This window comes from Agaricus bisporus, assembly GCF_000300575.1.
Source record: "Agaricus bisporus var. bisporus H97 unplaced genomic scaffold AGABI2scaffold_12, whole genome shotgun sequence".
Classification (NCBI taxonomy): Eukaryota; Fungi; Basidiomycota; class Agaricomycetes; order Agaricales; family Agaricaceae; genus Agaricus; species Agaricus bisporus.
In genome coordinates, this window is record NW_006267347.1 from 1,063,722 (window position 1) to 1,076,715 (window position 12,994).

Below are 12,994 nucleotides of genomic sequence, written 5' to 3' on the forward strand. Positions count from 1 at the left end.
TGCCAAGGTTAAATCGAAGGTAGATACCAGATAGTCGTCTTATTCTACGTGGTGTGTTTCCAGGCGAGGGGGTAGCAGAAGCAGCAGGAAACGCGGACATTTTGCAGGCCTGAGTAGAACATGTACATTGGATCACATAAGCCGGTATGTCCATCCCAGCCGAGCGCGATGCCGAGCGGGGCTTGCCCGAGTTCCGTCTTTCTATTTAAATGAATTTGAACAAAAGCTAAATTATAATCAGCCCGGCAACGCACTCTATGCCGCGAAAAAGGCATCTACGTGACTCATCTCGAGGCATCGACCTTTCCTCTGCTCTTCATGGATAACACAATCCTGCGTCTTCGCGACTCTTTAGCCAAACAAAGCAATCTTTACGTGCCGTGGACATTCGGTGTGGTCCCTATAACGCCCACTACCTCTACCCTTTTCTATAAATCGCAGGATGGAACTACAAGGTACAGAAGTATTCACAGTGAATTTTTTCAGCACATTGACAAGGCTCAATCGTCCCAGTTCTATAAGTCTCTCGTCCACCACAACTGCCCAGGCGGAAGACCTTGCCACTGCATGCAAACCTGCTACATTTGGCCGCAACGGTGAAGACGTATTGGACTTGACCTATCGCAAAGCTGGAAAACTGGACGCAGGAGACTTCGCTTGGAACTTCAATCCGAACTCGGAGGTTGCCTCGGGCCTTTTCCCTTGGAACTCTCTCAAGCAAGGTATCAATTTCGAATTGTACAAGCTCAATGTATACGGTATATCATTTTTATAGTTTAGTCCGTATCCTGTTCATGGCTGATCATTCTGTAGGAAAGGATTCTTTCTTTAAGGCTCATCAAGACACTCCACGTGGTTCAAACATGTTTGGATCTTTGGTTGTAATTCTTCCCTTTGAACATAAAGGAGGCAAACTGCTCTTAAGGCACCGGGGTCGTGAACATGCTTTTGACGGATATGCTACGCTCCAAGAAGCTTCCGTTCCATCCGCTGCATATATCGCGTTCTACAGCGACATCGAACATGAAGTCTCCTCTGTTGAATCTGGAAACAGGGTAACCATAACGTACAACATGTACTTCAGCAAAGCCAAGGAGCCTCCCTTGTTTCAAGCCCCTATTGGTAGTCCGCTTGAACATCCTTTCAAAGCGGCTTTGCGCTCCTTCCTCGAAAACGAGGATAATATAAAGGCTCACCCACACCTCGGCTTCGGGCTCGAGCATGCGTACCCTTTCAAAACCGCAATCACGAATCCCGCCGATATGCACCTCAAAGGCTCCGATGCCGTTCTCGTCCATATTCTGAAGGACCTCGACGTTGAATTCTCCTTCTATCTACTCTATATTTTACCTGACTACAAACCGGAATATTCCTCACTCCGACTTTTATCAAAGAAACTCCTTGATGGTCCCGAGATTTTGGATTGTGAGAACGAGTTAAGTTCTGATGACAGATTCGACCGTATGGCTGTCGAAAAAGGCTCGTTCCTGGTCTCTGTTGCAGAATCGTCTTCTCGTCCTCGGTGGGGTGATTGGCCTAAATTATATATAGAATCCGAAAGGTTCAAAACTCTACCCGTCACATGGGTCGTATTACCGAATAACGAGCAGCTGGACAGTTCTCCTGCAATGGCTTATGGAAACGAACCTTATGTGCAGGATTTCTATCATCAGCTTTGTATCGTCGTAACTATTCGTTAGTTACTGGAAGCTTTATCGTTCACGTTTTTGACTTTGTAATTTCGATAAGACTACTGGTACAAAGCTATATCAATAAATGGCGTTCGTCGTGCGAGCAAGATGGTTCAGCTATTAGACTGCACTTGTCATCTTCGTTGTTGCCGGCACTTTCCGCGTCCTTTAAACTCGTCTCACGCGCAACGGCATCCCATCTGTTGGTTCTAAGAAAAAATCACACTCAGAAGTGTTCACATAAAGTCAGGGGGGTAAAAACACCTACTCATTGTAATGGCAGCAGCCGGTTTCGCCTTTTGTCCTTCATAGGCAGGTTCGAATTCAAAATTTACAATCAATCCACTTAAAATTGTGAATCAGAATGAATAAAAGTCACCAAGTATGATAAATCATCACGTACGCTAAAACAGCTTTCATTTCATTGATCGCCATGGTCTTTCCAATACATGCATGAGGTCCAGCGATAAATGATAGAAGCGAGAACATCGAATTGTAAGTTTTCGGTAGATTGAGCCATCGTTCTGGATGGTATTCTTCTGCATCTTCGCCCCAAATGACTTTCCATGTGTTGACTACGCGAATCTGAGGATTATTAAATCGTTGGGGTTAGATTGAAGAAGAATAGGGCGATACTAACAGGAATGTAAAACATCGTTCCTTTAGGTATAACTATTCCGTCAATGACGCCTGTTTCTTTAGCAATGCGAACGGTGAGTGGTACAGGCGGCATCACTCTCATACTTTCCATTCTATTTTGGGTTGTTCGCATTAGTCAACGTTTGACAAGTACTTGTTCACTCACACGACACAGTCAAGCCACTTGAGGTCTTTGAGTGTTCGATAATCCGGATGAGGATTATCAGCCATCACGGGCCTTAATTCTTCACGTAGCTTCCTTTGGCTCTCTTTATCATTTGCTAGAAGCCATAACGTCTATCATAACAAAACATTATAAATATCACATTTGTAGAGGGGACGATAACACTAACCCAAGTTAACCCAGAAGCCGTCGTCTCATGCCCCGCACCCAGGAACGTCAACTACAAACGTCAATAAACAGATGTTAGGTTAGCGAATGGAAGTACGCACTACTTGGTCCATCATAGCCTGATCAGTCATTTTATATCCATCACGCCCTTCCTTCTCTGCCTTCTGCGCTCTCACAAGGATACTCATTATATCCCGTTTCGCGTCAATGTCGGAAACATGTGCCGCTTCTTGCAATTTGTCTTGTAGAAGCTGCTTTGACAGCCGCCTGATCTTGTACATGGATCCCACCAAGGTACTGATTCCATCTATGATAATTAAGGGAGCGTAGCAAAGATGAGCCAGGCAAAGAACAAATATTTGTTTGGAAGATAAACTTACAGAACAAACTAGGTAGGTAGTCAAAAAGATCGCGATGACGGTAGGCCCATTTAGATGCAAGGAACCGTGGACTACCAGGGATCACCATCAGCAAAATAAGACGAGCGATATTAGGTCCTATCGTGAGAGTAAGTAAAACTTGTCTAGTCATCAACAAAAAAGACTAGAATATACCGGATTGTAGAGCAATCAATTTCTCATAGGCCACAGAGAGCTCATTGTGTGGATTGTGAAGTGTGTCGGCTTTATATCCAAAAGCTGTTTCACAAATGATATCGAGGGTAACCTTGCTCACTGAGAATTTCGATTGGAAAGATATTCAAGGAGGAAGAAGAAGAAAAGGGACGACATACTCCAATCATAAATTTGGACGACTTTTCCCTCGGGTGTTGAGTCTACTTCCGTTTTCAAAAGATCGACGAGTCTGCAGCATAGCCTGAGTAGGAAATCACTAAACCCACGAGTATAGTATACCCATCGATGGACTCCCAATACATATAAGTTTCTAAGGAGATTTGAGCATCAGAAAGGGGAGAATCACACAAGGCTGACTTACGGGACATAAGGTTGGGTATCGAAAAAGCCGGATTCATCGCTCTCCTCATTTGCCTATGCTCATCGCCTGTCACGGTAAGCAGTCCATAACCAGCAACGAGCCCCAGAATATGACGCAGAAACCCTGGCTAGTGATGTTCGTTCTCAGAGTGCCACCTGGTGTACAAGTAGACTAGATACCCACTCGAGGATACTGCAACCAATCCTTAACTAATATCTGTTGCAACACTTCTGGATTCGTGAAAATCAACCGTTCTATTCCCACAGGCCCTACTAGACGAACCACAGGTCCGTATTCTTTCACCCATTCGCGTTGAGGTATACCAGGCTCGCTCTTCAAGATGAGACGAGACTGGCCAAATAACAAGTGGCCAGTCGGCGGACCTGGAAGGTGTCGTAGAGGAGATAGTAGGTAAGGCCAGATGATGAGTCGGTGTACTGCGAGGTAGAAGGTATAAACTAATGCAAAGAATTAAGCGTGTACGTAAGGAAAACAAAACTCAGGTTGGACACACCAACGACTGCAAGAGCAACGTGTTTTCCTTTGATAACAGAAAGTCGCTCCAGAACGTCAGAAAGCGTCAGAGTCGGTGGCCATAACTTGCTGAAAGTTGAAGACATGGCGAGCACGAAAAGGCACGTCTAGACACACGAGAGGGACTGATATGTCAGTCGCAAAAGTATCATGATTTCTTGACGAGGGAGTCAAATGAGGAAGTCATGGGGCACAATAGTAACGAGTTTTTCCCACAAGAGCCTGTTATCACATGAAAAAAATGCCTGTGATTGAACTCTTTACCGGCGACTACGCAATGGTGAACACCGTCTCGACGTACAATCCGAACGAGGTCAGAGCGGATTGAGGGCCAATCAGGCAGGTAGTACCTCAAGTAGAAGCTGGAAGCCTAGTCAGCGTAGATGATTTTGAAACACACATTTACCATCTCAAAAATTTGAAGGTTTCTGATAATTAGAACTACGACATCTGGTTCAATTTGTCGCATTCTTTCGGAAGGCGTGTTGACTGATACGGATGATTGAGGTAGAGCCGACGTGGATATACTGGAACAATTTGATTGAAGAGATGTATATATGTCAAGAGAATGTAATGGACATGATGGGGGTGGGGTATCATAAAAGTCATTAGGGATATCACAAGTATTAAATCTGATAAGCAATCTCAATCTAGGAGTAGAGTCCAAATACTGGGGGCGTATTTCTCCATATTGGCTCCCAAGTGCTCGATGTCGCACTCCTGTATTTTTTCTACCGAGGATTTCTCTGCTGTAAAATGATATCCAGCTTCGCTTCTGGTCAACGACTGAACCTCTTTCAAAAACACGCTGCTAGCACCCTCCATCATCCATGTCCGAGTAGCATTATCTGTATTTTTGTTCAATTTAAAAAGATCAAGGACCTCTGGAATATCCGAAATCAACTGTCGTGCTGTGGTTGAGGTTTGCATTGAAGGATTTGTCAATATGACTGTCAGGCATTCGACAAATGAAATATGCGCCTCTTCAAGTTCTTGAATAATAAAAGCAGCGGTTGATAAAATTGTCATATCGGAGGGGTTCTTGTTCTCTCAACTACTCTGCGAGCTAGAGGGAAGAGATGCGGGGGTTCCATGCTTTGGCCCTCACAAAACCATGTTGTAGTCTCGTAGTAGATACTCAAGGTTACATTAAAATGGCTCTAACAAGTGTTGATATAGTTGAGGGATTTTCTAAGCCGTAGCACCAAATCGGCACTGTCACAACTTACTCCTCTCGCGTCACTCGGGATAACCGAATAATTGGATTAGTCATTGTCCTGATTTGGGAGGTGCAGGCGTGGGAACAACATTCTGTGCCAGCCCCTCGCAGAGCGAGGTCTTCCTTATAACTGTTTACCTTTGTTTATTCCTCGCTCACGAGGGTCTGGGAAGGAGCCTGCGAGGTACCTGGTAGAGAGTACAAATCAACGAGCTTTTCCCACACAATCACAATGTGAGATTAGAGCGAATTAAGGTCCAATCTACCTCACGCTTGAAGCTTGAAGCTTTGAAGCTTGAACAATAAGCAAATCATCTGAAAGGTCGATTCCAATTTGACTGTACGTCACAGTCAACAACTGGACTTATCGCAGAATGATGAGCATTTCAGCAATACAAGGATAAAGAGGATCCGACAAGGGTGTTTTACAAAACCAAAAAAAAAGCTGAAATTCCCTCAGTAGTATTTTGTAACCACAGATTTTCGAGGTAGTTAGTATTTGAGTTTACCACCCGCGAGGAGTTTCGTTTCCACTCAACGATAAGAATTTTATCATGATACTACAAAGCTGTGAACTTGAATTCTGCCATTACATTAAGACATTATCATTTGAAACACATGATTTTTCTTGACCTTTTTTTCTCCATGATACGAAATTTTCTCAAACCCGCCTTTGAACGTCGCTGCTACTTCAGGATCTTCTGGAGCATGGACGCCTCCAACATGTCTTGAAGCACTATCGTATACTCGCAAGGTTGCGTGATCACCAGAATCTGACGCAGAACGGGAAACACTGCCAGAACGGTGAAATCCGCATCTGTGAAGGGCAAGTTTAAATTGTTAAAAAAAAGATTAACTCAGTATAGAGCGCCAAAACTCACCTTAATTGAGCCCATAATGATCCTGCGGCACCTTTTTCATTCGCATATTCGATTACCTGTGGCCAGACATCTTTCAACGCCTTCTTGATGGCTTCATTTATGCCTCTTTTCTTGTGAGTATCGGCCTTCAATTCCGCTAGGCGATACACGCTGAGGGTTTGCGGTATAGCTGCACTAGTCCGAAATCCTCTGTGTTTACTACTAGTAGATGATACCGAGATTTTGTTAGGAGATGTGAGAGAACATACCAATTCTTAACCTTGGATAAAATATTTCGCAGCATCATTCGCTTCATATTCAATTCTCTTGTATCAAAGTTAATGGAATGCGTGAGTTGTCCGGGCTTTTTTCTAATGTCTTTTAAATTTATGAAAGCCCCAATTTCTGTTCCAGTAGAGAACCGAAACACATTACGATTTTTCTTGAACCTCAGACGAAACATTTCCACCTGCATGAAACCTCTCCTCTCTCCTGGCATCCACTTTAACAATGCCCAGTATAGAGGATTGATGTATCTATTCAACTTTAGGATTATCAGGTTAGTGGTATGTTTTTTTTTACTCGTTAGTAAAGTATATTAATAGAGTTTCTTCACTTTTTTTAAAACTCAAAAAGCTATCATTATGGTTTGAGTTATTTCCCTGGAGGCACCCTCAGTGAATTCGGCACTAAATTGTTCCGAGCCGCCAACAAGCTCCCGTTTTTCGAAAGTTATAACCCCCTCGTATTGTTTCTCCCAATCGAACCCTATGCCCTCCACGAACTCGGCGTTATATCAAATCTCGTCAAACCAATCCTTCAAGTCTATGTGCGCTATTCAGTCGACTTTCTAAGTTGAAGGAACCATGGACATTGGAGGAAGTGATGATAGTCAGCGTTGAGGATTTTAAAAACGCACGTTTATCATCTCAAAAATTTGAGGTTGTTGATAATTAGAAATAAGACATTTGGTTGGAAGGCGTGTCGACTGATACGGATGATTGAGGTAGAAACAAAGTGGATATATTGCCAGATGAATGAAAGAGAGATGTATTGTTAAGGAGAATGTAATGAACATGGGGGTATATCATGAAAGTCGTTAGGGATATCATCATGCAAGTATTAAATCTGATAAGCAATCTCAATCTCAGCGCTCTGCACATTATTCTCCCATCCAGGATACTATTTTAATTCCAAAAATTAAAAGTGCGAAAAAGAGAAAAGAGAAAAGAAAGACACTCACCAAAGCTCTAGCAACTAAAGCAATTCGATCACCGGCTCGTAAAGCATCCACGAACCCAAACCCACGACCACTCCCTGTTTTTTCATCGTATTCGAGTTCATGTGGAGAATTAGGATACCACATGATATCGTGACGTCTGACATGGCGAGAAGCTTGAACGTTCATCTGAACGAGCCAACGCTTCTTTCTATTTTTATATGGACTGTGAAGTTCTGTGATGGAGCAACGGGATGAAGGAGCTGGTGTGAGAGAGGTAGTGTAGAGGTTGACGGGTTTATGGAGGGCTTCGAAGAGCCATAGAGGTTGTGAGGAGGAGGAGGAGGAGGAGCGGATGATGGATGCTTCAAACCATGTGTACGAATTACGATACACGTCTATATAAAACCAAGATTAGAAACTGAAAAAGCAGAGACAAATTTGGTTACTTTTGTATTCGGGAAAGCCGCCCCAACCTTGGTCACAGCTGTTGATCGAAAAGTGAACGGATTGGATTTGAGTGGGTACCACGTGCCCGTTGGCGTCGAACATGGGGGGGATGGGGTCAGAGAGCATGTAGATCCATTTGGCGTTGAACAGTGGCTCGTTGGATGCTTGGACCTGGAGGAGAGTGTCACGGCGGGTAGAGGCGTAGACCCAGTATTGGGCAAGGTTGAGGACGATGTCGACGAGTTCGTAGGGAATACGGGTAGAGAGGGCTCGCCTGACGCAGAGGACGTCTTGGAGGGTGTGTCCCATGCTTTACGCGGGGAACAGCAGCAGGGAGGGGGAGTGGTATATATAAATGTGATAACATATTGTGATATGATATGTGATATGTTGTGACTGGTGCTTGACTCGAGACGGCGATGTTCAAGTCCGCGGCAACCAAGATTGCGCACAACTCGACGCTGCCTGCGCTGGCCATCAACCAGGACCTCCGCCCACTCCAGGACCTCATCACCGCAGAAAAGGCCGTCATCCTTTCGTTCGTTTCTTCTTTGTCGTCTTGGCCCGCATTGACCACGTCACAGTTTGCAGCGACTCGCGACCGATCTCTCGAAAGCATCCGAGTCCCTCAAGTCATGGGGCCTCGGCGAGGGCGATGATCTCGGCGTAAGCTCGTGTCTCTCTCATCACTGAACACGCCCCTCACACGATGCCTGGCAGGACATCCTCACCGCCTCCACCACCATCCTCACCCACTTCACCTCCGCCCTCTCCCAATATGCAGCCCACGGTCACTCCATGCGTGAACAACTCAAATTCATCAGAACCCGTGAAGAAAACCTCGACGAACTCAAACGTCGTCGCAGAACCGTCAACTCCAAAGCCGATGCCGCAGAGAAAAAACTGAACAAGATGAATATGGAAAATAAAAACTTTGTTCCTCAAACTGAACTGCTCAATAAACTTCGAGATGAAATCAGAAGTCTTGATTTTGAGATCATGAAGGATGAAGCTGCGATTGGCGATTTCAAACGGTCGTCCACGAGGATGTGGGTTGGTTTGAAGTTTGGCGGATTGATCGAATGTTGTGAAAAAGGCGTAGTGCGTCGTTTTTCTTTTCTTTTACGATCACCCGAAATGAAAACCTTCTTCTCGTCCAGATCGCTGGGGAATACGGCAAACTCATCGTCTCCGTGCGTGTCGTAATAATTCCACGTGTCATTGACTCACTTTCTATATACAGGAAATCCCAGAAGACCAATCCCAACCAGGTCTACCTCGTCCTCCCTACCTCGCCCATTCCAGAATCGGAGACCTCGTGGCCGAAGCTCATCGATGCGTCAACGAAGTCCGCTTATCCACCGTCCCTTCCAATTCCCTACCACCTCAACAACAACTTCCACAAGTCCCTCATGTCTCTGACTCACCTTTCACATCCCAAGGAGGTTATTCGCCAGCACCATATCCGACTCAACATCGTATGACAGAATCATATAGCGATGATCCTTCTAGACGAAATTTGGTGGACTTGCAGTCTCCAACGATTCCATTAGGACGGTTCGATTCACCTGTTGAGCAATCACCACAACAACATCAGTATTCTAATTCATTATCAAATGCTATATTGCCTTCATCTCTATCTGGCGGCAGGCGCGTTGACGAATTTGGAAGTCCTATCGTTGAGCCCAGCAGCGGCGGTGGCGGTGGTGGTCGATTTGCGACATTCCCAGTTAAAGCTCGTTCTGGTTCTACATCTGCTGCAGAGGGTGCTGGTGCTCCATATTCGTTATTGGCAACACCTCCTCCTGATCGTGGTCAATCGGATTCGTTTTCGTCTTCGGTAGCTCAAGCTCTTGCTGCTACTACTACTACCACCACTACTACCCATGAACAGATTCCACCATCGAAAATTGGAAGGTTTGCGAATGAACCTGCGCCTTCGTATGAGGCTTCTGTGGATTTGGAGCAGAGCAAGCCGTCTTCTGGGAGTCAACAATCAGGAGGGGGAGGGGTGGATGAATCCAATTTGGCTTATATGACTGAACGGGAAGAGAGTCAACATGCGAGTCGACATGTGCATTTTGGAGCGGCTGATACTGTACCTCAGCAGGAAGATCCTTTAGGGACGCCGTCTAGACAGGGACAACAAGCGAGGTTGGCACGATTATTGCAGAATGAAGATGAAGGTACGTTTTCAATATAGAGATTGATTAATTGCTCTGAGTTGACAAATGAAATTTAGAACAGGATAATAGTGGGAATATGAGGAATGAACAATTGATGGATGCTGATGCTGCTCGTGAAGTTGCTTTAGAGTTGAATTCCCCATTCGATGATAGTCAACAACAACAACAACAGCCAGCACCTCAGACGACGGCGGCGGCGGCGCGTGCTTCTTCACCGTCCCCTTCATCCCCTTCATCTTCTGGTGGTGGTGGTGTGAAAATGACGGATCTTGAGAGAGCGCCTACGTATACGGAGAAACCTATATCGTATCATAATCAATATGGTCCACCTGTCGGAGGCGCTGGGTCGTCATCGGTGTCACCACCACAATACCCTCAATACCCGTTATCTCCTCCTTCTTCATCGCCACAACAACAACAACAACAACAACCGCCTTATACTCATGAGAGTCATGATCGTGGTTATCCTCGAACACCATATCCACATCAACAAGTTCCTGAAGTGATGTCGGCAGAGGCGACGACGCCGGTGCATTTGTATCAACCTGCAGGGATGCAGCAAAGCGTTTATCCTGCTGGAGGTGGTGGGTATGGATTGAGAGAGGAGCAGGAGCAGGAGCAGGATTTTTATAATCCTTATAGTGAACATCAAGATATTGGAAATACCGGAGGAGGAGGAGGGGGAGGTGGTACACCGCCTTCGATGTTGTTGTCCAATCTGCCATCAAGTTCTCCTTTACCGAATGTACCTCAAACTCAAACTCAGTCGTCGCCTGTACATGGTTTGCCAAGTGGAGCTTATCCGCCATATAACCAACCGCTAAGACAACAATCTCCACCACCACCAGTATCACCTTCGGTATCGATATCGTCACCACTTGGTGAGAATAATAATGGTGGGAAACCTCGTTCACCGTTGTATGAAAGGCCGCCGAATGCGCCTTATATGAATAAACCGGATAGTGGGAATAGATCGACTTCGTCTTTGGGAAGTCTTACGCCTGGTGGTGGGGGAGGGGGAGGAAAGATTTCGGCTGCGGCGTTTAAGAGACCTTCGCCTAGGCTTGGTGCTAATACCAGTATGAGCGCTGCCGGTATGAATTCTACGCCGTTTTCGAATAATACGGTTAGTCCGACTTCTGGACAGGATACGCCGCCGTTGAGGATAAGTAAACCGAGAATGTCACAGCAACAGCAGCAGCAGCAGCAGGATTTGGGGGAGGGACAGTATGATTATATTGGGGCGTATTTGAATGAGGGTGAGGGGGGTGAGGAGGTGGGTGAGGGTGGAGAGAGGAGAGGAAATGTGAATGTGAATGTGGGTGCTGGTGTTGGGACGTATTATTATGATGGGTATGGTGGGGGTGGTGGGGGTGGTGGGGGACAAGGAAAGTTTACGGAGAATAAATGAGGGAAAGTTTTTTACATGCTAATGGATATTTTTCTGTTTTATGTATGTCTTCGACCTTTACATTTTTTTTTGGTTTTTTATTTTTGGCTTTGCTCTTTCTTTTTGTTGGTTTTGGTGTATGTAAAGGACTTTTTGTTTGAGTTTTGGATGAGGAGAGGAAAGATGTATTTACTTGTCCTTTCTTGTCCTCCTGTGTTTTGGCTACTATGATATCCGATCGAAATGTATGTTTTATAACGATTGATTTCGATTAACCCCCAGGCTTTGGAGTCGACTATCTGGAGGGGTGAATTTATAAATGTGGACTGATCAGTTATGCAGTAGCGCCGCAGATATTTCCGGTCCTGCAATGCATTACATCAATATTCTTTTCTCAATTCCTAGTACACTTGAAGCTTGATGATCGGAAGAAATGAAGTTGTCAATTTTCGACGTCATCGTCATCATTGCGGCACATCAAGTTTCCGCTGCGAGCTGCATTTCGCGCTGTAGCTGGATGGATCTCGGCAAGAAAACGGCGAACTCACCTCCAGAATTACACAGTGGTGGTGAGGCTGTACGAAGAACGATCACATTGTTCATTCCTATTCTTGGATCGTTCTAAGGCTCTTTATTATCAGGTATGGATGGAAAAGTAGGCCATGCTGTTGCGGGTTGCACTACGGCCCGATCCCATCTCATCGTTGTCATATTGTTTCCGAGCTTTTCGGTGCAACTCGCCTAAGAACTCATAGTAGCATGGCTCCTGAGGGCGCAACCCACAATACGCTGAGTGTGGATCAGTTAAGAAATGTTGTGAGTTCGAGCTGTGCTTGTCTACGGGAGGTGAAGAAGCGATTGAAAGGGATTGCCCCTTAGAGACCGGTCAGAACATTGCAACAATGTCATAGATGTGAAGATATCAAAGGACGACCCTCGCTCGGCCCATACTAAGTATGTATTGATATTGATGGCTAGAAGTATCAAGAAACGCATTGAAACAACTGGCTGCCAGTCATAGATACATGGTATCTCATCAGTCGAAACGTACTCTTGCCAATAAAAGTATTCATCCAAGTATTCACATTATTTCAAGAGCATACGCTCGAATACCCGATAACATGCATCGGGAACTATATTTTGAATTATCCACCATCTATCGTCCGACATCAACTGCGAGAGTAAGAATTTCATAACCAATCGTGGCCGTGAGGTAATAGCCCATTGTTCATATAAAGAACATGTAAGTATGATTTCAGTGCCAGCCCTCCCTCCCCATCTTAGCTACTCGATATTCGACTCCATCATCTCGTGGCTGCTCCAAGAGTCATATGTCCAATGATGATGAAGAAATCCTCTAGTAGTTGGTGGAGACGTCCATATGTTCCGATTAGCGACCATATGTGTAAAATTGAATAAGGAAGTAGCGTGATCTACGCTGTGTGAAAAGCGTGGAAAAGAAGTCGCAAGAGCGTGCCGCTGTATCCCTGTGTGGCTGACTGCCACCTCCAATCGCTA

At 45.2% G+C, this 12,994-nt stretch overlaps 5 protein-coding genes across 5 annotated transcripts; 2 read left to right on the plus strand and 3 right to left on the minus strand.

Moving 5' to 3' along the window:
* Positions 1-278: 278 nt before the first annotated feature.
* On the plus strand, positions 279-1,700 carry AGABI2DRAFT_188283 (hypothetical protein; the record flags this gene model as incomplete). The annotated part of the gene is made up of 4 exons (XM_006456227.1): positions 279-455; positions 514-758; positions 814-1,527; positions 1,552-1,700. The coding sequence occupies exons 1-4, from the start codon at positions 319-321 to the stop codon at positions 1,698-1,700; spliced, it is 1,245 nt and encodes a 414-aa protein (XP_006456290.1). The 5' UTR covers positions 279-318.
* Positions 1,701-1,927: 227 nt separating this feature from the next.
* AGABI2DRAFT_77297 (hypothetical protein) lies at positions 1,928-4,080 on the minus strand (the record flags this gene model as incomplete). The annotated part of the gene is made up of 11 exons (XM_006456228.1): positions 1,928-2,036; positions 2,095-2,276; positions 2,332-2,443; positions 2,497-2,627; positions 2,684-2,734; positions 2,784-2,989; positions 3,036-3,179; positions 3,237-3,356; positions 3,416-3,513; positions 3,615-3,745; positions 3,802-4,080. Coding segments are annotated over 11 exons (1,563 nt in total), but the record flags the coding sequence as incomplete, so codon positions are not given.
* A 1,885-nt stretch (positions 4,081-5,965) lies between these two features.
* AGABI2DRAFT_122202 (hypothetical protein) lies at positions 5,966-6,547 on the minus strand (the record flags this gene model as incomplete). Its single annotated transcript, XM_006456229.1, has 3 exons — positions 5,966-6,188; positions 6,253-6,450; positions 6,501-6,547. 3 exons carry the CDS (start codon positions 6,545-6,547, stop codon positions 5,966-5,968), a joined length of 468 nt encoding a protein of 155 aa, XP_006456292.1.
* Positions 6,548-7,266: 719 nt separating this feature from the next.
* Positions 7,267-8,301, minus strand: AGABI2DRAFT_195472 (hypothetical protein). The gene is made up of 3 exons (XM_006456230.1): positions 7,900-8,301; positions 7,475-7,848; positions 7,267-7,413 (listed from the first exon to the last, which is right to left on the minus strand). Exons 1-3 carry the CDS (start codon positions 8,207-8,209, stop codon positions 7,354-7,356), a joined length of 744 nt encoding a protein of 247 aa, XP_006456293.1. The 5' UTR covers positions 8,210-8,301; the 3' UTR covers positions 7,267-7,353.
* Positions 8,302-8,319: 18 nt separating this feature from the next.
* Positions 8,320-11,497, plus strand: AGABI2DRAFT_122204 (hypothetical protein; the record flags this gene model as incomplete). Its single annotated transcript, XM_006456231.1, has 6 exons — positions 8,320-8,438; positions 8,485-8,566; positions 8,621-9,001; positions 9,061-9,093; positions 9,144-10,086; positions 10,143-11,497. 6 exons carry the CDS (start codon positions 8,320-8,322, stop codon positions 11,495-11,497), a joined length of 2,913 nt encoding a protein of 970 aa, XP_006456294.1.
* Between the last annotated feature and the right edge of the window lie 1,497 nt (positions 11,498-12,994).

Excerpts from the sequence above, each read along its gene's own strand:
- AGABI2DRAFT_195472 (XM_006456230.1), bottom strand. The coding sequence starts at position 8,209 with ATGGGACACACCCTCCAAGACGTCCTCTGCGTCAGGCGAGCCCTCTCT. Across the intron at positions 7,849-7,899 it reads CGGCTTTCCCGAATACAAAA|ACGTGTATCGTAATTCGTAC; the intron begins GTAACCAAATTT and ends GGTTTTATATAG. Across the intron at positions 7,414-7,474 it reads CTTTAGTTGCTAGAGCTTTG|TATCCTGGATGGGAGAATAA; the intron begins GTGAGTGTCTTT and ends GAATTAAAATAG.